Source organism: Mustela nivalis, assembly GCF_964662115.1.
Source record: "Mustela nivalis genome assembly, chromosome: 5".
Taxonomy (NCBI): domain Eukaryota; kingdom Metazoa; phylum Chordata; class Mammalia; order Carnivora; family Mustelidae; genus Mustela; species Mustela nivalis.
In genome coordinates this window covers 45828286-45853095 of record NC_139024.1, presented here as the reverse complement: position 1 = coordinate 45853095, position 24810 = coordinate 45828286, and the positions used below count along the sequence as shown (strand labels likewise).

The 24810-nt window shown below is 37.8% G+C and overlaps 1 protein-coding gene across 16 annotated transcripts in view; it reads left to right on the top strand.

The window, feature by feature from the left end:
- The window catches only part of DOP1A (DOP1 leucine zipper like protein A), a 101925-nt gene that overhangs the window by 76495 nt on the left and 620 nt on the right, over positions 1-24810 (top strand). For 7 of the 16 annotated variants that reach the window (XM_082731687.1, XM_082731689.1, XM_082731686.1 and 4 more), the window contains 16 exons: positions 484-609; positions 5234-5368; positions 7214-7269; positions 8611-8715; positions 11284-11350; positions 11522-11666; positions 11840-11919; positions 12812-12921; positions 13196-13345; positions 13483-13544; positions 15353-15505; positions 16624-16760; positions 17585-17640; positions 18723-18887; positions 21907-22036; positions 22933-22992. In XM_082731687.1, the coding sequence (XP_082587813.1) occupies positions 484-609; positions 5234-5368; positions 7214-7269; positions 8611-8715; positions 11284-11350; positions 11522-11666; positions 11840-11919; positions 12812-12921; positions 13196-13345; positions 13483-13544; positions 15353-15505; positions 16624-16760; positions 17585-17640; positions 18723-18887; positions 21907-22036; positions 22933-22992 (1737 nt within the window). The remainder of the gene's footprint in view (positions 1-483; positions 610-5233; positions 5369-7213; positions 7270-8610; positions 8716-11283; positions 11351-11521; positions 11667-11839; positions 11920-12811; positions 12922-13195; positions 13346-13482; positions 13545-15352; positions 15506-16623; positions 16761-17584; positions 17641-18722; positions 18888-21906; positions 22037-22932; positions 22993-24810) is intronic. The other 9 variants (XM_082731681.1, XM_082731683.1, XM_082731691.1 and 6 more) reach the window with 3 other exon arrangements.

Genomic DNA, 24810 nt, shown 5'->3' with positions numbered 1-24810 from the left:
TTGTTGAATTGATAGCTCCTCAGTTACCTTAATCTTACTCTTAGACCTGACTCCCTAGATCTGGGAGTAATGGGAGCACAACTGAAATTGGGGTAAGAGGAAGGTTGGAAACTGTTCCAAAATTTTATTTAAGTACTTATGTTTAGATTAAACTATGCTTTTCCTTTGTATAATTTCACTTAAATATTCCTTTTTAAAGCAATCTACTAATGCAATTGGACTTCATATATGCTGTTTTCCTGCTGTGTTATACAGAATCTTGCAATTGGCTGGTTGACAGTTGTTGTTTTATAGGGTTTTTTTTTTCTTTCCTAGTTAAAATAACCGTGATTGCCTCCCTTAACACTTCTTCTACTGTTACTTAGGTGGCAAAACATGAAAGCACTATATAATATTTCCCAAAAAACCCAAAAACCAAAAGTACAGTCTATTTATTAATGTTTCATAATTTTTATCACTTGTGGTTTATTTAAATTGTTTTAGAACTTGAGACAACAGATCCTTGAATTATTGGGCCCCATTTCAATGAATCATGGTGTTCACTTTATGGCTGCTATTGCATTTGTATGGAATGAAAGAAGACAGAACAAAACCACCACCAGGACCAAGGTATATGTGTAACCATTTGGTACTTTTGTTGTTTCATTTGATAAGCATTTGGTGAGTACATGCGAATTTTCAACTCTCCTTCAGTTATAGTGGGGCTGGAATGGGATGGGAAATAGAAAAGCAATAGTTTTTTTACAGGTGGATGGAAAATGTATAAACTTAGATAATGTTAAACTTAGGTAATGGTGTATTTATTGCCCAAATGTCTTAAATAAGCATGAAAAGCATCATTTTGTGCAAAAAAATAAGAAATTAGTATGATATTAACTATATTTGAAGTAGGAACGTTAACATGGTACAGAGTATTTTTTTTTTTAAATATTAGTTATTCAGGACACAAAGCAAGGATATGGAGAGTTTTCATCTTGACTAAATTTTCATTTTTTTCTTTTTTTTTTTTTTAAAGATTTTATTTATTTATTTGACAGACACAGATCACAAGTAGGCAGAGAGGGTTGGGGGGGAAGCAGGCTCCCCATGGAGCAGAGAGCCCGATGGAGGGCTTGATCCCAGGACCCTGAGATCATGACCTGAGCCGAAGGCAGAGGCCTTAACCCACTGAGCCATCTAGGCGCCGCTTGACTAGATTTTCATTAAGACATGATAGCTTAAGTATTTTCTTTTCTTTTTTTTTTTTAATTTAATTTTTTAATTTTTTATAAACATAGATTTTTATCCCCAGGGGTACAGGTCTTTGAATCGCCAGGTTTACACACTTCACAGCACTCACCAAAGCACATACCCTCCCCAATGTCCAACTCCCCTCCCCCCAGCAACCCTCAGTTTGTTTTGTGAGATTAAGAGTCACTTATGGTTTGTCTCCCTCCCAATCCCATCTTGTTTCATTGATTCTTCTCCTACCCCCTTAACCCCCCATGTTGCATCTCCACTTCCTCATATCAGGGAGATCATATGATAGTTGTCTTTCTCCGCTTGACTTATTTCACTAAGCATGATACGCTCTAGTTCCATCCATGTTGTCGCAAATGGCAAGATTTTATTTCTTTTGATGGCTGCATAGTATTCTATTGTGTATATATACCACATCTTCTTTTTATCCATTCATCTGTTGATGGACATCTAGGTTCTTTCCATAGTTTGGCTATTGTGGACATTGCTACTATAAGCATTCGGGTGCACATACCCCTTTGGATCACTACGTTTGTATCTTTAGGGTAAATACCCAGTAGTGCAATTGCTGGGTCATAGGGCAGTTCTATTTTCAACATTTTGAGGAACCTCCATGCTGTTTTCCAGAGAGGTTGCGCCAGCTTGCATTCCCACCAACAGTGTAGGAGGGTTCCCCTCTCTCCGCATCCTCACCAGCATCTGTCATTTCCTGACTTGTTGATTTTAGCCATTCTGACTGGTGTGAGGTGATATCTCATTGTGGTTTTGATTTGTATTTCCCTGATGCCGAGTGATATGGAGCACTTTTTCATGTGTCTGTTGGCCATCTGGATGTCTTCTTTGCAGAAATGTCTGTTCATGTCCTCTGCCCATTTCTTGATTAGATTATTTGTTCTTTGGGTGTCGAGTTTGCTAAGTTCTTTATATATTTTGGACACTAGTCTTTTATCTGGTATGTCATTTGCAAATATCTTCTCCCATTCTGTCAGTTGTCTTTTGATTTTGTTAACTGTTTCCTTTGCTGTGCAAAAGCTTTTGATCTTGATGAAATCCCAATAGTTCATTTTTGCCCTTGCTTCCCTTGCCTTGGGCGATGTTTCTAGGAAGATGTTGCTGCGGCTGAGGTCGAAGAGGTTGCTGCCTGTGTTCTCCTCAAGGATTTTGATGGATTCCCTTCTCACATTGAGGTCCTTCATCCATTTTGAGTCTATTTTTGTGTGTGGTGTAAGGAAATGGTCCAATTTCATTTTTCTGCATATGGCTGTCCAATTTTCCCAACACCATTTATTAAAGAGGCTGTCTTTTTTCCATTGGACATTCTTTCCTGCTTTGTCGGAGATTAGTTGACCATAGAGTTGACCATACTGGAAGCCGTATGGCCCTTAGGTAGGAATTTGAGGACTGGCTTCTGGGAAAATGACCTGATCAAGAAAAAAAGACCTATAGCTACTAAAGTTTTTGAGGCTGCTAACAAAACACTAGGCTGCAGTCATGAGACAGGGAGGCCTCCCTACCCGCCAGTCTTGCACACAAATGCTTGACTTCTCATCACTTTTTAATTTCTTTTCCAAAGGTAATTAATAGCAGAGTTGTTAAGAGCACAGACTTTGAAACCAGCTCCCTGGGTTTCAAATCATTACTTTACAGACTAACTCTCTGACCCTAGGGTAGAAATACTACTTCCTGGGGTTGTGAGAATTCTCACACAACACCTGGCACTTAATAAGCACCCTGTAAATATTAGCCATATTATTATTCCTGACATTTAAATATGAATAAAAAGCCAAGGATTACCAACCACATGAAGAAACCCTCTACTATTGATTGACAGTCACCAAAACAACTAGATAAAGTCAAAAGAAACAATGCAGGTAACAGAATAATATGTAAGTAATAACAGTAATGCATTTCCAAGAGGTGAAGCTGTATTGCATCCATGATGTAAGAAGATTCTAAGAAAGACCTTAGCAAAAATTAAAATTTTTCTTGGATATAAAATTTTTTTACAGCAGAAACCAAACTAAATCAGTACAAATGTCAGAAGAGAAAGTAGATAAATACCATAAATAAAAACTTAGAGAAATGGGAAGTAGGGGAAAGGAGATCAGAAAATTAGGAGAGCAATACTGGAGGGTCAATCTCTTTTGTAGAAAGAAAGAACAGAAGAAATGAAGGGAAAAAATATTAACGAAATAGTACAAGAAAATTCTCCAGAAATGAAGGAAATGAGTTTCCACAGACACTATGAAAAGAGAGCTACACAAATATCAGCATGCAGTTTCAGAATGCTGGAGATCAAAGATCTGAAAATCTTCCTGAGAGAAAATACTGTTCCTATTCAGTGGACTAATGATAAGACTTACCGAAAGCAGTGCTAGAAATTGTGATGGGAAAATAAGTTTCAACCTGTAATGCTATATCCAGTCAAACTGTCACTCAAGGCGTTTTGAATCATGCAATATCTAACTTCTAAAAAGGCATTACCAACAGTTCACCCTTTCTCAGCCACTAGAAGATGCATCTCCATGAGAGGAGGAATAAACTAAGAAGGAAGAAGACATGGGATCCAAAGATTAGGGGTTTGGACAAAGAAGACAAGGAATGGGAATCTCTAGGCTGATGGTCACAGAAAAGATATCAAGATGTTACTTTTTAGTAAGCCCAGGGTAGAGCAGAAAGACCTCTTAACAGATGTCTCATGGGAAAAAAAAAAAAAAAAGCAGGAGGAAAAGGTAGAAGATTAATTACCTAATATATTTGAATATGTAATGAGAGGTTTGCAGTTGGAGTATTTGGGGATGAATTTGTGATAGAGATGGAAAAAATACATAAAGCTATGTATAACCCGGAAAAACAAAAAGTAAAAGAAATGTAATGACAGTATAATACACAGTACAACCGTAAATAGTTATATGAATATTAGATATTGATTTAAATAAAATTATATCTATGTGGGGAGGTTAGGGGAAAAGTGTAAGGGAGCTAAATTTTTGTCTTCTGAGGTGGGAAGTCAGTAGGAAATTTAAAACAAAAGTCATGAGGGGTTCCTGGGTGGCTCAGTGGGTTAAAGCCTCTGGCTTCGGCTCAGGTCATGATCTCAAGGTCCTGGAATCAAGCCCCACATGGGGCTCTCTGCTCAGCAGGGAGCCTGCCTCCCCCTCTCTCTCTGTCTGCTTCTCTGCCTATTTGTGATCTCTGTCTATCAAATAAATAAATAAAATCTTTAAAAAAAAAAGTCATGAAATAGGAAAAAATAGCTATGTATATTACTCAAATAATAGAAGAGAGCTAAGAGTTGAGCAGGGTTGCTTTCGGATGTGAGATAGAGGATAGGACACTGCTATCTTTTCTTGTAAGGCTTATTATTACCCTATTTGATTTTTTGAAATGTTGTATATGCATTGTATTGGTAAACATATATATATATTTACTTATTTATTTTTTTTTTAAGATTTTTTTTAATTTATGTATTTGACAGACAGATCACAAGTAGGCAGAGAGGCAGGCAGAGAGAGAGAGGAGGAAGCAGGCTCCCTGCTGAGCAGAAAGCCCGATGCGGGGCTCAATCCCAGGACCCTGAGACCATGACCTGAGCCGAAAGCAGAGGCTTTAACCCACTGAGCCACCCAGGCGCCCTATTTATTCATTTTTACCTAAGATAGTCCAGAGACTTGCAAAGTCTTTTATATTAAAAAGAGCCCATGAGGAACGCCTGGGTGGCTCAGTTGGTTGAACGACTGCCTTCGGCTCAGGTCATGATCCTGGAGTCCCGGGATCCAGTCCTGCATCGGACTCCCAGCTCCATGGGGAGTCTGCTTCTCTCTCTGACCTTCTCCTCGTTCATGCTCTCTCTCACTGTCTCTCTCTCAAGTAAATAAATAAAATCTTTAAAAAAAAAAAAAAAGCCCATGAAATAGTCTCTTAATTCTGTGACTTCTGTTAAAAGACTTATGTACCCCCCTACATACAGAAATACAATGTTGTGTTTATCCAGGTCATTCCTGCAGCCAGTGAAGAACAGCTTTTACTAGTAGAACTGGTTCGCTCCATCAGTGTCATGAGAGCAGAAACCGTTATGCAGACTGTGAAAGAAGTTTTAAAGCAGCCCCCGGCCATAGCCAAGGACAAGGTAAGAAGAGCTTTTCTTTGCCTTTATTGACAATTCTCTTTCAGAAATTATGCTGGTAGGTAAGGTATTTTTTTGTGCAGTAATGTCCTTTCACAGATTGGGGAGAGGAAATCATGTTGACCTCATAATCAAAACATTTGTCAAGGGCACCTGGGTGACTCAGTGGGTTAAGCCTCTGCCTTCGGCTCAGGTCATGATCTCAGGGTCCTGGTATAGAGCCCCGCATCAGGCTCTCTGCTCGACAGGGAGCCTGCTTCCCCCACTCTCTCTCCGCCTACCTCTCTGCCTACTTGTGATCTCTGTCAAATCAATAAATAAAATCTTTAAAAAAAAAAATTGATCAGCACCTGCAGGGACTGCTGTTGTCATCATCCCTGTAGCTGGTGAGGTTAGATCTCTTATGTAAACCTCTAAGGCAATTCAGATTTGTATAACTGAATTCGTAGGGGTGGTTTTTCTGGTCATTTAAGGGGGAACACATAAGCCAGATCACAAGGTCAGGTGACCTCAATTGTTGCCTTACTACTTTTTTTTTTAATAGCTTCTTCATTGCTTTCTCTTTGGAATGAATATCAAATGTTTGGCCATAACCTTAGTTCTAGTCAGTCATTTTTTGACCACATACACACCTATGCTTTGCAAGGGCTACAGAAAATGAATAATAGAGTCTGCACTCACAGCGCATTGTCTCTAATTAGGCAGATACAAATGTCTGCAAATGAGTAAAATTAGGAACTTCTCTACTTTCTTTTGCATTTTGTCCCAGATCATATTTTCTGAGAAAATATTTACAGCCTGCAAACATTAGAGTTTAAGCCTAGACAAAATAAACCTAATCATATCCTAAACAGAATTGTTACACAAATCTGAAAAAAATTTTTTTAATTTTATCTTTTTCTTGAATTGCCAATGGGAAGAGTATACTTATGTGTGTGAATAGCTAATACCCATATTAACTTCTAACATGCTAACTATTCTAACATCACCTCTGGGGCATTTGCAATAGGATTTTAAATTGGCATATAAAAGCTCAATTCAGCATAATATTTTGAGCATCTGCTTGTGCCAAACATTGGACTCTAGGCATGAAGGATATGAAAATAAGAGCAGATTCCACCACCACGCCCTCCAAAGGCTGCCTCCTTGCTCTGCATCTAAATTCTGAATCCATTAGATACTGCATTTTTCTGTGTGTGTGATAAGGGGGAAACTTCAAGGGAACACTTGGTACTAAAAAGGAACAAATTGGTAAATGTCAGTGGACATCAGTATCATTTCCTTGCCTGTTACTGATTTCTACGGCAACTGTTTCCTTTTTTATTATATGTTACATTTGGCACTATGCTAGTTAAAGACTACTTTAGGAGACTTTTAGAAGTTGGTCTCAAATTTGAACAAACTACACTAATTTCACAGGAGTTTGTAGTAAAACAGTTTTAGATTCAGATTTCGTAAAAATCTTCAACCCAATTATGCTAGCACCAACCAAGTATAAGCTGATTAAAATAAACTGATGTCGGTGCTTGCAGAGTAAATGGATCATTTAAAAATAATGGCTGGAGTATCGATTTTTGATGTATTGTGAGTGGGGATTGAGAACCTTTTGATTTCTAATATCCATTTTCAAATTTTTAAACAGCTCTCGGGTTGAGTTTTTTTCTACTAAAAGAAAGCATTTGAGTGGCTTTATTTTTTATGATAAATTAGTGGTTTTGTTTCCTTTTAGTGTTTTATATTAAAAATTGACATTATCAAAGTACAGAGGTGTTGCAAGGATAAAAAAGCAAAGGCAGCGTTTTTCTTCAGTGTAAAATTGAATTCTTTTGTTTGTTTGTTTGTTTATAGAAACATCTTTCTTTGGAAGTCTGCATGCTTCAGTTTTTCTATGCTTATATTCAAAGGTAAGATAACTGATGTAGATCTCTCCTTACTACATTGGTCATGTGTAAAAGGGAATAGAGGAAAAAAGCACCTGAATCCTTTCAAGAAGTTGCTAATTTTTCCTTTTAAAACTAGAAGAACAAATGCTAGAAACATTGTCTGTGGATGTATTTATATTGTCAATGGGTATGTTAATGAACCAGCCACACAGATCCTGCAAACCTAAAGACCTAAGTGTATTGGAGATTAAGTGGCTACTGAAACAATGAATTATAAGAAAATCATTTAAATATAAATGAAATGCTGAATCCAGCTCTAGAACCCATGCCTGTTGCCACCAAATCCGGTATTATTTTCATATAGGTGAACATGTGGTAATCTAATCTGATTTTTTTTTAATGTTAGAAATGATGATGAAACAGCCACTTATTCTGGTATTCCAGTTTTGTGTTTAGCTGACCCCTCAGTTGTGATCAACTTCTTACTGAAGACTGGAATCCTAATCCTCCCTTATAGGGCAGCTGCCTTTTAATCACCAAATGAGGCATCAATTTGTGATCTTTAACTAACCTTTATAAAGTTAGGTTAGGTAGCATATTTAATACTGATTTTATACTGATTTGGGGATTTAGAGCATTAGGAGTAGGACTACTTAATGTCTGAACTTAGATACATAGGGGTGTTAGGGTGAAGGCCAGATTGAAACAGAGATCATTTTAATTTCTCTAGATGTGAGACCTGTGTTCAGGACAGATTGATAACTCTCCCTTTGATGAGTTAAAGACTCATAGGTGAAGAAAATAGAGTTAATACTAGTAGAATAGGACTGAGAGCAAGTGACTATGGTATCCATAATTAAATTGAGACTTACTGCAATTGTATTTTACCTCTTAAAGTCCATTAAAACTGGGATTTCTCGGGCGCCTGGGTGGCTCAGTGGTTTAGGCTGCTGCCTTCGGCTCAGGTCATGATCTCAGGGTCCTGGGATCGAGTCCCGCATCGGGCTCTCTGCTCAGCAGGGAGCCTGCTTCCCTCTCTCTCTCTCTGCCTGCCTCTCCATCTACTTGTGATTTCTCTGTCAAATAAATGAATAAAATCTTTAAAAAAAAAAAAAACTGGGATTTCTCTAGCAAAATTTCTATACTAATAAGTCACATTGGATATTCTAAATACATTGGGTTTCTTTTTATATAATATTAATAGAAAACAGAGAGTTTTGTTCTATCGTTGTCTATACAAATTTAGGGAATGTTTCAGAGAAACTAGTAGAAATATGTGTTAAAGGCTGTGGGAAAAGATAAAGAAAATTTAAATTTTACTGTGCCTCTATCTATATAAACACAACTACATTTATCTTGCAGAATTCCAGTGCCCAATTTAGTGGATAGCTGGGCATCACTGTTGATACTTCTGAAAGACTCTATACAACTGAGTCTTCCAGCCCCAGGACAGTTTCTTATACTTGGGTAAGCAATTTCACTTAAAAGTACTATTTTGAGGAAAAGAATAATGTTTACTGTCCTAATCACTGAATAATAGATTATTTGTTTATTGTTATTAATTAGTATTGTTATTAATAAATTAACATATTATCTTGTGTTATTTTGGATGACCACATGATCTCTCTGTCTTCTGATGGATTTCTCAAGGTATAGAACTAGATGTATGGTATGAGGCTTGAAAAAAAAAGGGGTGGAGGGATGTAGGGAGGAAATAATGTGTGTTTATACAAAATGTAAATATACTAAATGTAAATTGTACTAACATACAATTGTCATAGTGAGTAGGATGGCTGATGGGGAACTTCATAGAGGAGAGTCATTTGAGTTCAGGGCCCTGAACATAAACAGGCTTTACCCCAGACCACCCAATTAGAATCTGCTTTCTAGAAGATCCCCAAGTGATTTGAGTGAAAACACACTAAAGATTGAAAAGGACTGCTTAAGATATAATGGCGGATGGAAAGAAACTAGAGTAAAATTTCCGCCACCTTTTTACATTACCTCAGACAGTCCAGTGAGGTCTTTAATGGCCAGTGACAGTCAACCTGTTCTCATGTTGAATGGATATAAATTCAACCAAATCCAAAGAACTTTGACCTTTAGGTTGATTTCTGTAGTTCTGATGGGGATTTTATATGTGTAGATACGTGATCCTCTATACCCAAACTTAGATTTAACCCTTAATATTTTCCTTATGGGAGCTAGCAGTTCTGGTTTGGCAACCAATTTTGAAGTGGAGAAGGAATGTGAAGATTCTTCAGTGAGATGGCCTCAAGTTTTCTGGTAACTGTAGTCTTGCACCAGAAAGCAGAGAGGAGGTAGAAGAATCGTAGTGAGAGCTTAGTGAGAGCAGGTCAGGCTGAGGAGGCTGACTAACACTGAGGTCCCAGCCCAGCCAAAGTGAGCCAGAGACCCTGCCCAAGAATTCAGGGATCGTGATGCTTCCCAGCCCCTCACACTATCTGTTTTGAAAATTATCTAAATCAAAGAGCTGAAGGAGTTTTAGACATCGAAGATGTAATGAAAAGAGCAGCAGACTCAATGTCTGCAATTCCTGGATCAAAAGTTAACAGGTGTGTATGAGTTTTAATGATTGAGAAGACCAGTGTAAATCCCAGAAATCACACCACGTACTCATGAAGGTTTCTAATTCTTTTCTAATTCTTTTCTAATCTCTAGTTCCAGCCCTCATCCCTGTGAACTTGGGTACCTCAGTAAATCTCTCTAAGGCTATTTTCCCATCTGTCAAGCAAAAATAATGGTACCTGCCCTACCTATCTAAGATGTTTTAAGGCTCAAAGAGGGAATATATGTACAGTTCTTTGAGTTAACAGCAAATAACTCTGCTGCCTAATTTCATTAGAAATTAAAGCTATTTATTGTGACCTGTAGCTTCCACATAGGAGACTGTCTTCTCATCTGCTTTTTCATCCTTTCTCAGAATTTCTCAAAAAATAAAGGATCCTACCTCCTTCTCAAGTGTGTATACTCAGATTGTTTAGGTAAAAAGTTTAAAAGTTTAAAAAAACTTAGGACATCTCAGTCTAGAAACTTAATTCCCTTTTTAAATTTCTCGTGTGTTTCTTTATTACCTGCCATTCCACTGATACTCCAAAAATTCTTAATTACAGAATAGAAATTTATGTGAAGGTTGCTTTTCAATATAGCCTCACATGTTAGTTTGGAAATAATTGTGCATATAATTAATCTTAATAAAAGATAACTATCAGAGTAAATATTGAGTGGAATTTTAGCAATCAATAGAAGTAGAAATTATTTTTTCACTCATGAAGTATTTTTAATCTATCATACACATAAAGGGTAAGAAGCCATTTCTGTTACAGTTTAAAAAAAACCCTATTTTTATAGGGTTTTTTGTTTGTTCGTTTTACTTTTTTGTTGATATATAAAACAAACAGAAAAATATACAAATAATTATACACTACCCCTCAAGTTAGAATGAACACATCAATTATATATTCAAGTCTAAATTCAGAAATAAAACACCATATGTCTCCTCAGGTCCCCCCCCCCCCAATTACTGTCCTTTCTTTCCCTTCTCCCAAAAGATAACCATTATCTAACACCGCAGATAAATTTTGCCCTTTTTTTAAACTGAAAGTATATAAAAATATTTTATTTTGTGTTTGCTTCTTTCATACAACATATGTTTTTAAGAGTCATCCATGTAATTTCACAGAGTTTTAATTTATTAAGCTTCATTTATTCTCATTACTTTCAGTATTTCACTATACGAATATGCTACAAATTCTCTGTTGTTGCTGTACTTTGGGGGTTCTTTCCAATTTGGTGCTTTTACAAGAAATGCAGTCCTAAACCTCCTTGTATATGTGTTTCTGTGCATATGTTTATTCCTTTCAACAGAGTCCTAGGATACTCATACTTTCATTAAACACATAGATAGAATTTAAAGCCACAAAGCCTCTCGGTCACTGGGAGAAATCAGATTGTATCATTTCCTTTATCCTGATATTTCCTGTTTTGTTTTTTTTTCTTTTTGGCCCTTTTTAGGGTTCTGAATGAGTTTATTATGAAAAACCCTAGTCTGGAAAATAAAAAAGACCAAAGAGACCTTCAGGTAAGGCATTCTGAATTGAGGACTGTTGCCAAAACTCTGTGTCAGTGCCCTCAACTCCAGAAAGATAAGGTCAGATAAGATCATCTCTGTAGTTTCGCACACGTGTGTGTGCGTGCACCCATGCACATGCACACATAGACATGGACTGATTTGTTTACCTTGTTTCTTTAGGATGTGACTCATAAAATAGTGGATGCAATCGGTGCCATTGCTGGTTCTTCTTTGGAACAGACAACATGGCTGCGACGAAATCTTGAAGTTAAGCCTTCTCCCAAAATAATGGTGGATGGAACCAATTTGGAATCTGATGTTGAAGGTATTGATGTCAAACATTGAGGTTTCTATTTGTAGGCTCCTGTTTGCTATGAAATCATTGCAACTAGCACTGTAAGCACCGTAAAAATCATCCCTTTTCTCATGTTAGCAGGTAGCTATTTTCCACTGGGAAAAGGCCTAACTGTATCTTTACATGTCTTTTCTCTTATTTAGATATGTTATCACCTACAATGGAAACCTCGAACATAACTCCTTCTGTATATAGTGTCCATGCATTGACCTTACTTTCTGAGGTAAATACCAAGTTTTTCCACATGAACTTCCAAGTAAACAATGTCACAATTCGGTATGAGCAGTAATTCTTACGGAGGAGTTTTTAATTTGAAAAAACATTTTGTACTTCTAGAGATCACTATATAGATCACTATATAGAATAAATAAAGCTTTGACTTTGTATTAAGGCTATTTATTTTGTTAAGTATTAGTGATAGCTTTAGATACTACTTCTTTTCCCATGCACTATTTCTTAAACATGATTTTTTAAGTATGATTTTTAAAAAGAAAAGTGGCTTTGTATCACAGTATAATCAGAAAGTTTCGAGGTATTATAATGATGCTTGCCAGTGAATACTTTATAGTTTAGCAAACATTTTTAGATCTATCTATCCTCTAACATGCTCTTTTTTTTATTTCCTGTTATATAGCCTTGTAGGTCACTTTTGTTTCCCCTTTCAGATGTGGGTACCAAGCCTCACAAAGATTAGAACAATATGACTAAGGCCAAAGAATTATTAATTGATAGAGTTGAGACTTAAACAGCTCAGTTCATTCGGTTAGTTTATTTCAAGCCATTTTTTAACTGAGTCAGAGAAAGAGAATACTGCGTGTCTAGTCTTTAATTCACTGTTTACTCACTGTCATATTAGAAGATTCTTGATCTCTCTTTTTCTATACTTCCCTGTCTCAGTTGGAAATAGTAAAAATTTGCTCATATTCCTATCATGTATTTATAGTGGGGAAAAAAAAAGAGTGGTAGAAGTCATTCATATAAAAATGGCCTACTGAGATCTGATTTTAGATTTTTCTAATTTTAAGGTATTCTAGGTATTCTTACAAACTGAACCCCACCTCCAAATGCTGTCAGTTTTAGCTGCTAGATTATACTTCATTTCTTATGTTTTTTAGGTTTTGGCCCATCTTTTGGATATGGTTTTCTATAGTGATGAAAAGGAACGGGTTATTCCTTTACTTGTAAATATTATGCATTATGTTGTGCCCTACCTCCGAAATCACAGGTACTGTTTGAAAGTAGATTTCTTCATTCAAAGCCTATTAGAAACATACTGTGTTCCTTTTTTGCCGTTTTGGAATTACCACAAAATAACATTATTTTTGCTTTGAATTGTAATGATTTAAAAAAAAATTATTTCTTTTATGGTTTCCCATCATTCATATCATATATCAACTTTGTTTCATATCATCATTTTAGGTGAATGTGAACATTTATGAATCATAGGATTCAAGTTAGACCATATAGGTTAAAGTGGTTCTGGTTCTCCTTCCTCCTAGTGCACATAATGCCCCTAGTTACCGAGCCTGTGTCCAGCTGCTTAGCAGTCTTAGCGGGTATCAGTACACACGGAGAGCTTGGAAAAAAGAAGCCTTTGAGCTCTTTATGGATCCCAGTTTCTTTCAGATGGACGCCTCTTGTGTTAATCAGTAAGTCGTTGTCTTGCTTTTATTCAGTGTGATAATGCATCTCACTGAAATCAACGACTCTCCTGCCAAGCAGAACACTATTTTTAATAGTAACAACAGAAATCTTAATTACATATCATAATCTTTGTCTCTTTCAGTTGGAGAGCAATTATGGACAATCTGATGACACATGATAAAACAACATTTAGAGATTTGATGAGTGAGTATTATGGGATGACCACCTAAGCATTGTATTTCCTGATCATGACCCATGCTTAATGTTTACCTTGTTCTTCTCTAGCAATTACTGAATTAGCTCTTTGTCAAGTTATACTTAGTATCCGATAGGGATGGAATGTTGAAATTTAAAGAGGACAGGATGCCTTGGTGGCTCAGTCAGTTAAGTGTCTGACTTCAGCTCAGGTCATGATCACAGGGTCCCGAGATTGATCCCAGAGTCCAGAGTCCTGCTTCCTGCTCAGTTGCTTCTCCCTCTCCCTCTGCCCCTCCCCCCACTCCTGCACGTGCTCTCTCTCACTCACTCTCTCAAATAAATAAAATATTTTAGGGGTGCTTGGGTGGCTCAGTCATTAAGCATCTTCAGCTCAGGTTATGATCTCAGAATCCTGGGATTGAGCCCCACATCCGGCTCCCTGCTCAGTGGGAAGCCTGCTTCTCCCTCTCCTGCTCCCTCTGCTTGTGTTCCCTCTCCCACTGTGTCTCTCTCTGTCAAATAAATAAAATCTTAAAAAAAAAAAAATCATTAAAAAAATGTAAAGAGGACAACAAGGTGATAAGTAGTAAGTAGAGCTTTTTTGTCTAATTTGTGTCTAAATTGTTTCCCCAGCACATGGCACAGCACTTGGCACATTATAAACACTCAATAAGAAATTATTAAATGAACAGAAGACTGATAGGTGGGGAGGCAGGGAAAGCTTGGCAGTTGGATTGAGCCTGTCAGACAAGTCACTCCAAATCAGGGGGCTCTCTTTATCTCTGAAGGAAGAAAGAGAAGGGCCAAGAATACCAGAATTACTCTCTACCTCACTTCTACTCTGTCTTGATTGCTTTTATATAGTACGATTCCTATAGTATTTCATCTGAAAGAGGAGTTTTCTTGTTTAGTTTTGTTTTAAATTTATTTATTTATCTAAAGTAATCTCCACATCCAGCATGGGGCTTGAACTCACCATCCTGAGATCAGGAGTTGCATGCTCCTCAACTGAGCCAGCCAGGTCCCCTGGGTTTGTTTTTTTGTTTGGTTGGGGGTTTTTTTGTTGTGTTTGTTTGTTTTTTTTTTTTTTTAAGTTTAAAGTTACTAAACTGATGACCTTAAATAGCAGTAAAGCTGGATGAGTCTGATGATTTCGTGTAAATTCTTGAACACAAGCTGTAGTTTTCCTTCTGGAAAAAGGGCAGCATATTTTCTCCCCTCTGAGCATCACAGGTTGTTTTAAGGTTCAAATTCATCTGTTCAGCAGACAAAAATAGGCAAGGCCATTATGCTAACCTTAATCAAATAAATAAGATGATTTCAGGGAGTCAGTAGTTGTGAAGGAAGTAGGGTGAAAGAACAGATTTTAACTCATACCTAAAGAGCTCACGTGTGAGGTGAAACTGAAGACTCCAACCCTGGGAAGGCCTAGGGACAAAGTATTCCACGCACAGGGAACAAAAGTTACAAAGGCCAGGCCAGATACTATTTTTAAAGCAATGAGGTGTTAGGCAGATGGCATGAAATGTGAAAGGGTTTTATAAATGGTGTTTGTTGTTGGTGTTCTGAATTTTCTAAATCGTCTTCTCTCCACGTTCACAATGGCTCCCCCTTGCTCTCCTGGCTTCTGGGTGCTGGGTCTGTTTGCCAGCCCTTCTGCCCCAGAGAGCCGGGACTCCTCTACCCCAAGCTCCTCCCAACCTTGGAAGTCACAGGGGGTCCACCCATTTTGAAAAAAAAAACCCAGAATAATCTTGTTTTCAGATGACCACACAAGTGTATCAGAACCTCTCTCACTTGCGTTCTTCTTTCAGCTCGGGTAGCTGTGGCTCAGAGCAGTTCCCTTAATCTCTTTGCAAACCGAGATGTGGAGCTAGAGCAGAGAGCCATGCTTCTCAAAAGATTAGCATTTGCTATTTTTAGCAGTGAAATCGACCAGTACCAGAAATATCTTCCAGATATACAAGGTAAATAGTGAAAAGCTATTTTCTCTGTCTTCCAAACTATGTTTTTTTGTTGTTGTTACTTAGGGAATACTTTCCCTAGGGTGTCAGTTGGGGTGAAATATACCAAGTGTAGGTGAATGGAGAATGTTCGAGCAACAGAAATCTGTTCGTGGAATCAACAAAAATGACCATCACCAGCATATTTAAAAAAAAAAAATCAAGCACTGAATTTGGAGGACTTGCCTAAATATGGTCTCTATTTATATTGTTTGATTCAACTTTCCTAAAGAATTCATGTTTAAGGGTGAGATACAAGACTACGTTGCTGCCGGCAGACATATTAGTGGGATTTTCTTATTGTGGATAAGAGGTGGTATATTTTTAAGGAGCACTAAAATACGGGCAGAGTCAAGACATTTTGGCCAAAAGTAACATTTGGAGAGCTGTCGCTTGGATGGGGGATTGCATAAAGTTTTTGATAAGCTTTACCAAATGGGCTTCGTGGCCCTCTGTGTCCTAAAGAATAGCCATGTGCTCATCATCACTCTGCAGGGATGAACTTGGCCTAGGGCAGAACTGTTCCATATCCAAATCAGTGTACTTAGGCAGCCACCAGCTTCAGAAGCCACCATTGGGAACTAGGCAGGAAGGGTCATTTGTCATCTCTTTAGTGAGATCATTTCTCTCAGAAGATAAGTGGCTCCTTCTTTCCTAACCTTTTCTACTAGCATCAGGTATACAACACTACACACTATTTGTCCTGTGACTTTATTTTTAAAGCTGACTAAATTAGTGCTACTCAAAAGTGTGCTGTGTGGACCAGCACCAGGCTGTTATGCCATCCGTGATTAAGTACAGAAATTTAGAGTAAGCATTTTAAACTTACTTACAAAATTTGACAGAATCTGTTGAATCTATTAAGAAAATGGCATTTGCATTTTATATGTTCTTTTGATTTTTTTCCTAGTAATTCATTTTTATAATATTTTATGAAAGTAATCTGCAGCGGTTTGGGAATTTACTTTTTTAAATCGGTCCTTCATCAGATAGTTTGAGAGGTAGTAGGTTAGCTTATATGGAAAAGTTTACATGAAAATGTTCATTATTGATGCATTGAAAATATACTGCATTTCTTTCAGAGAGATTGGTTGAGAGTCTCCGTTTGCCCCAGGTGCCAACTCTTCACTCGCAAGTGTTCCTGTTTTTCAGAGTGTTACTTTTAAGAATGTCTCCACAACATCTTACCTCACTCTGGCCTACCATGATTACAGAACTTGTGAGTTCATTTTAATCATCAGGTTATCCACCTAAATTATAAAAGTGTGATTAGCATCCACATGCTTACTGGATAAAAAACTAATCTTAGAAAAAAGAACTGAACTCTCATTAAGCTTGTTGAAAATGGCAAAACTAGTCCGATTCCATCTCCACACAGAAATGTCCCATCGTTACTTCCTCTGAGCTGGTTTCGTGTATTCCCTTCCACACCAAATTTCTGACTTGGTCATGGCTGCCAGGCCTGGTCTCAGGCTGTAGCAGTCCGTCCGGAGGGCTGAGAGATGGCTTCGCTGAGTTAACAGCTGTGAGGCTCGTGCTCACTCTGGAAGGGCAGCACTTACCGGAGCTAAGCTTCCTTTACAGAGACTTTTACAGATTTTATAATCTCCCAAACAGTCGGCTTCCTAAGTCCCCACTACACCCATCCCTTCTCCTCCTTGGGTCATAGCATCGTCCTTATCTGAATGATTTGGGGAGCTCCGGAAAAGGACAAGAGTAAAGAAAGGGAAGTGAATCTGTAACTCCGAAAACCTAAGCGTTTATAATCTCCTCATGAAGACATTGGCTTTAATATATTTTTAAAATAACTGTAACTGTGTTGCATCATCACCAAATAAAAGCCTGGCTTCATCCCAGCTTGGTCATTAGGAAGGCCCTGTGCTAACTGTGCAGTTTAACTTTCAGAAACTAAGCATGGTTTAATTTGATTGAATTCTGAAATTTATTTTTGGGTCAATGAAAACATAGCATAAGGAGAACTTGTAAGAAGCATTAAATATCAAGTTTAAATAAAACATATAACATGAATTTCACGGTCTTCAGGTACAGGTATTTTTACTGATGGAGCAGGAACTCACTGCTGATGAAGATATTTCACGGTAAGATGTAATACATTTCCATATGTTCTTGTCAGTGTTCAGTATCCTAAAGTCATCCAGAATATTACAACTAGAACAGTATAGATAGTGTTTTATATGAATACTTTATATATTCATTAGTTTATGTAATAGTCTGTTATTACCTAAATGACCATATTTGGGTATAATATAGTATCGTTTATTCCTTAACCATTTTAGACTTCATGGCCTTTGTCTTCCAGTCAGATTTAGTTTAAAGCAATATTATTTCAGTTACTCCAGCTGTGTTGGTTTTGGTAGGTCACATGTTGTCCCTGAAACATCAGCAAAACCTATCATGGCAGGTAACCTCTAACTAAAGTATCCATATGTCCTGATTTTCAGAATGATCTTTGTGCACTACACTTTTATTCTTTTAGTTCAGGCAGTATACTAATATGACTGAATATAAATTTTTATTTATATAGGAATTTTTGTATAAATAAGTTTATAAATTGAAAAGTTCCTTTAACACCATGTGTCTTAAATATATTTTATTCTACAGTGCTAGGTTTATTTAAAAAAAAAAAAGCATTCCCCTCTCCTAATAACTGCTTTTATAGAAAGACCTCCCCCCACAATCTTTGCAGAGACACATCGGGTAATAGGGAGGTCTCTTGGCTTTACACTTGTATTTTTATATTTCTTGAGTGTAACTTAAGTTACTCTGTACTATTTTTACATTATCAACATAAGTAAAACTTTTTAAGGGTGGCTCAGTTAAGCCCCCAATTCTGGATATCAGCTTAGGTCATTGATCTCAAGTCATGAGTTGGTGCCCTGCCGCAGGGTCTGCATTGGGCACAGAGCCTGCTTGAGATACACACACACACACACACACACACACACACCCTTTCTCTACTCTTTCCCTCTTCCCCACATTTAAAAAAAGAAGGGGGGGCGGGGGAGGACTTTTTATTTGAAAACAGCAAAGCGAACTTAGTCATGACCTTGCTCAGCAGTTACTAGTACACATACTGGAGTAAAAAATATTAGCTGGCACTTTGGGAATTACCTCTTAGGAACTGGGTACAGCTGCTGACAGCACTGTCTCCTGCTTACAGGACTTCAGGCCCCTCTGTGGCTGGTCTGGAGACAACCTACACAGGAGGTAATGGCTTTTCTACTTCATATAACAGCCAGCGGTGGTTAAACCTCTATCTGTCTGCTTGCAAATTTTTGGATTTGGCTCTGGCATTGCCCTCTGAAAATCTTCCTCAGTTTCAGATGTAAGTAAAAACAAAGATATTAAATGGATATTGTTGAAAATGCATTTGCTTTGGTGACTGACATCTAGGACCAATTTAAAAGTTTTTTGTATACGTTGAAATATAATTTTTACTAGAATGGGGAGGTACAGTTACTGGAAGTAAATGGTTCCTGTGAATAAACTAACAGCATTTAGTTGACAAATTGAGTACCCGCCTTATGCGAGGGGATGGCATATGTGACTCAGCAGCTTCCGGTCCAGTGTAGGGGACAGACAGTTGAACACGTCCTGGCTGTTCTGATAGCGGACGTGCAGGAGGCTGTTGAGGTCACACAGCTGAGACCCCCTCCTAGCTTGAGGCCCCGAATACAGATTTATACTGAATGTGATGAAGAGCAAGGGGACACACGTGGAGTCTGGGGAATTGGAATGGACCATGAACCCGGTTTGTGTGACATGCTGAGGGATCAGTGTCATGGGAGCAGAATGTTATGAGAAGAGGCTGGAAAGGGGCTGAACGATGAAAGGCCTTGGGAGCTGTATCAGAGCATTAGACTTTAAACTAAGGACAGTGGAAACCCACTGAATCATCATAAGGGATGAAGTGATGTTACCAGGCTTGCATTTTAGGAATTTTACTTCGGCTGCGTAGTTTGGACACAGGACTGGAGATGGGCAAGCCTGGAATCAAGGCGGCTTTCATTTCAGATGATAGTTAACTGAACTGGAGAGATGATGGCAGAGGGGACTGGGGAGAAACTTAATACAATTCCCATAAGTGTTCAAAAATATTTCCTTATGGCTTTTCGTATTTAAATTTTTAAATAGGCAAGGTAAGTAAGATTGTTTTATCAAATGTAGCTAACTTGAGAATTTATCCATATGATCAAATATGTTTTTATATATAATGTGTTTTATTATTCTTCTGGAATGGAGTAGCAGTAGTAGGATAAAGAGTAAACTACCAGAATCTGCTTTCTATACTGGACATGCTTAATTCTCTAAAAGTGCTGTTTCATAGGCTTACTTTTTATTAAATTTATTTTTTTTTTTACTTTTTACTAAATTTAATGGTAAGAACTAGAAATTCTTTTTAGATTAATTCTAGTTCCTTTTTTTCTTCCATTTGAAAGCTATCTTTCTTAATAAATTTTAATAAATTTGAGAAGTCACATACCTGTTATACTGATGTTACTCCTGAAGAGTAACATCACTTCTTAATAAATTTGAGGAGTCACATACCTGTTATACTGATGTTACTCCTGAAGAAATTCAAAAAGAAATCCTAAGCAGAATTGTCAGAAAGTGGTCAGAATTAATTAGGAACCTTACTGTCACAAAAGTAATACCAACCTGGCACCTGGGTGTTTCAGTAGGTTAAGCATCTGCCTTATGCTCAGGTCATGATCTTAGGGTCCTCCCTGCTTGGTGGGGAGTCTGCTTCTCCCTCTTCTCCTCTCTCTCTCAAATAAGTAAAATTATATATGTATATGTATATATACTTTTTAAGGGTGGCTCAGTTACCCACTCACCATATACATATATATGATAGAAACTATAGTCTTTGGTGCTCTAGGAAGAACATTAAGCAGTATGCTCATGGTATTAACTTTTTGGTTTCTGTGATGAGAACCAAAATGAGTTCATCCTACTTGTCAGGACAACTTTACTAGAAAGGGGATGAAATAGGCTCTAATACTAAAAACTACTAATCTTTTTTAAACTACTATTTTTAACAAATCTATAAAGTAGTAGATGACATGGAGAATTTGATCCTGAAAGAGTAACACCTTTCTAAACATATGTATTTCAAAAGTTAAAGATACTTGATAACCACAAAAAAATCTTAAAAAGTCTCTGTGTGACCAAAAACTACCATAAAGTGGAAAAGTTAGCAGTGAGCTGGGGTAACATATTTGTGAACTTCCTTACAATGTAAAAATATCAATGACCCAGTAGGAAAATGAGCCATTGACAGTTAATAGTTCAGAAACGAAATGGCCCATAAGCACTGAAAAAGCCATATTCATAAGAGACATTCCACTTCATAACCATCATAATGATAAAGATCTAAAAGTATATTTCTTTTTAACCTTAATAGAAGCATTATTCTAGTTGCAAGAATACACAGATATTGTCCAGTTGTTCCCCAAGGAAGTTAGAGTTACCAGAACTCAAAATACACCATCTCCTTAAGCCAGGAATTCTATTTCCAAGGACTTCTCCTATCACTATACTGTCAGATGTGTACAAAAATCAGCATTATGTACGGGTTGCCACTGTGGCATTATTTTTAATAGCAAGAAATGGGGCAATCTAGGAGACTGGTTAATCAGTTCATTCCAACACCAGAGTACTGTGTAGTTGTTAAAGAGAATGGGGTTTTATGGGACATTATCTCTAAGATATCTAATTAAATCAGAACAAGCAGCAGTGAGGCTTTTTTATTAAAAGGAGGAGGTTGGTTGTGTGCAGATGTGCTCTGTCATGCATGAACTCTGGATGGATACACGGGAAACTGGGGGTATTGATGGACCCTGTGGTGGGAGACAGACTACTTTTCTTTAGTGTATCCTTTTATACTATTTGACTTTTCCCATAATCAGATATTTACTTACTGAAGACAAAAATAAAAACAAAAATACAAGGGAGGTATGAAAGAAATCCTACATAATTTTTGTAGTTCTTTGCCCCTTTGTGTGTGTGGGATCATCTGGCCAAGCACATGGTAGAGATTTTGCCATTTTTAACAAATGATGGAATCATTTCAGTTACTTGCTTTGTGCTCATGAAAAAAAAAAAAAAAATGAACACTTTACTGTCTAGCACCCTATGCAGTAGGTAGCAGTATCTTTATTTAATAGTGAAGGGAAAGGGTCTGGCAAAGAATTCTGTCCTAGCTGACAGGGCTGCAAGCAGCACAGCTGCCACCAGAATCTGTTTAGGTGGTGGGGCCGTGACTTTTCCAGTATACTTATGTGACCTTGTCTTACGTGGCACACCTTGTCTTAGCAGTGTTGATGTTCTTCTGTTCATAGGTACCGATGGGCCTTTATTCCAGAAGCCTCGGATGACTCCGGTTTAGAAGTCAGAAGGCAGGGCATACACCAACGAGAATTTAAACCTTATGTAGTTCGACTAGCAAAACTTCTTCGGAAAAGGGCAAAGGTATTGTATTCTTTTTCAATGTAATTAGAACTATAAAATGTATTTATATCATGTCTTCTGTACCATGTGTCTTTCAGTATGCATCAGGCTAATTAGAGATCTTTGCCCCCAAAAATGATGAATTTGGCACACTCACCAGTGAGCCTTTGTTCCAAATCTTTTGTCTTTTTCAGACATTAAAAATTTTTCAGGGACACCTGGCTGACTCAGCTGGTCGAGCATCCGACCTTTGATCTTGGAAAGCCCATGTTGGATATAGAGATTACTTACAGAAAACAAAAAAATTTTAATTTATTTTTTTCAAAAAATGTAAAGTTTGGGGATGATGGGGGTTTGTAGTATGTGCTTTGAGTGCTCAGAAATTTCCCAGTCTTCTGGGGGTCCCCTAATCAGGCAGCTACCCCTGAACTAAATCACACTCCACAAACAATGGGATGGAGGAAAGTGATTAAAGAGGAGGTTGTGTTTGAAGGATCTAAGGAACTTGATTTTCAAATCAAGTTGTTTCTTTAGGAACTAAGTGAAAGGGAAGAGATGAAGGTGAAAGTTGGAGCCAGAGTTTAAGGCTAGGACTTGGGTATTTCTCACTTTGTTAAGGTTAAAAAGGTTAAAAAAAAATAATCATGGTGACAAATCCAAAAACCAAGTGATGATATGTATGACCCCAGGCACATGCACTTTATCATCCCTGCATCTCATAAGTATTGACCGTATCTGTAAGACCATCTTCTGTATCTAAGGGATAAACAAGACCACCTTTTCCCTAAAACATGTCTCCCAGAATAAGAAAAGAGTTTTGATTAGAGAGCATTTTCTACACTTTAAACAAGGTCTTCATGGCCAAGCATACTTGTCATTGGAACAAAGGCTCTGAGTTCTCCTCTTTCCTTCCACAGGACAAGGAGGAGGACTTTAAGACAGTGATTTTGGAGGGATTGGAGATGGCCAAGCATCAGGTGAGGGTGGCTTTTTGATGCTTGTGATGTGGCAGCAAAAGTTGCCACATCTGGACCAAATATTGAGACACAAACCCAGGTCTGGATCTCAACAAGTACAAGAGAGGTAAAGAGGGAGGAAGTTTGTCTTCAAGCGTAGACTGGTGAAGTGAAAGGAGAAATCATTTTTATGGAAACATGTCTGACTTTTTAATTTTATTTATTATTGAGGAAGTGTAGTTCTGATGAAGAGAACACCAAAACAAGGGTACTTGTTATGGGTCGAGAGCTTAGTAGTAAAAGTCCCTCTCTTACAGGTACATCTTGGCAGGAATATAAACAAAAGATTACACCTCAGTTACATTTGAAAACTAGTTGTATAGAGGGTTCAAGCATGCCTTTTCCCTCAGGATAAATTCATGTCTATTTACTTTTTAATTACTGTTGGATTGCAGTTTGACTTAGGGGACTGGAAAGGTGGTATGGTCCACCACCCGATGGTTGCCAGTGATGAGAAAGTCAGTCTGGGACACTCATTAAAGCCAGTGTTCTAGTTAAGCAAAAGGAAGAGGTTTTCTATATCCTATATTTTAGACTGGAGGTTAAATAATTGCTGTTTTTTCTCTTTTTTTCTGGCTATAGAGAACTGGGTGATCTTTTTTTGTTTGCTCCTATTATAACTTCAGTCTATTTTCCTTTCTCTTTTTAAGTTAGCAAACACAGCTTGTGATCACACGTAAGAAAAAAGCTGGATTTTGCATCTGCTCTCTCTACTAGGAAACTAGTGTTATTAAAAATTAACAGTTTTTAAGTTTAACAGTTTAAAAGTTTCTCAGCAGCATCTGGTCTGAGAAGGCAAAATCCATTTGTTAACCAATAGGACAGATTATAGTTCTGCTTTTTAAGTCCCCCTTGGTGATTTTTCCCCCATTTTCTATCCAGTCCATGTCTATCTTCATTCTCTCCACTCTGTGTCTTTATATCTGTGGTTCTGCCCTAACTCAGACATCTCCAACTCTCTCAGAACTTTCCCTAGATAGACTGAGGTCTACATCTTTGTATAATCTGGTTGGCTTCTTAAATCAGCCTCTTGGTACACAAGATATTTTAATTGCATTGACATTTAGTTGACAGAGTTTTCACCTACGTTCTTATTTGACTTCTCTGCTGGATAGATTATACTTCCCCACTTTTTAAAATGAGGAACCTTTCTGTATCTTACCCAAGGATGTCCCTCAGTGAGTAAAAGGCAGCGCCATAACACCAACCCTATTGCTTTGACGCCAGGTCCAGCTTTCCTCCCCATGTTGTTTAACACAGTGAAGCAGATGGCAGTGCGTCTCCCGAGTGTTCCTTTACTTTCTCTCATACTGAGTTGATCACTTTGAAGCCTGCCACCATGTTGTGGCAAGTATAAGCCATTTGGCTAAAAGGGAACTACCTACCTGATTTACGAGTGGTGACATGGAGAAGACTGCTGTCTCTTCCTAACCTTCTTTTCTTCTCCTGGGTCACCTGCGTGGGAGTCCAGAATCTGGGAGCTTTTTGAGTATATGCAAAGCACAACATAAACTGTTAATTTTTGACTCTCCCTCTCAAAAAACGAATTCTGCTAACGAAGTGTGCTCATGCACTCCAGTTGGAAAATGGGCCTGCAGTGTTGGGACTCTTCTGTCCACACTTCGTAACTGGCACAAAGAGGCTTCAGTTAGAAGCAAGAGTCTAATCAAGTCTGGAATGGAGACTTAGTGTGATCGTTTGCATTTGTTAACCGTTGCTGGTGTTTATACCTTTGAAATGTTCTCGTGGACTGTACTCATCCGTTAATTACCATCCCCC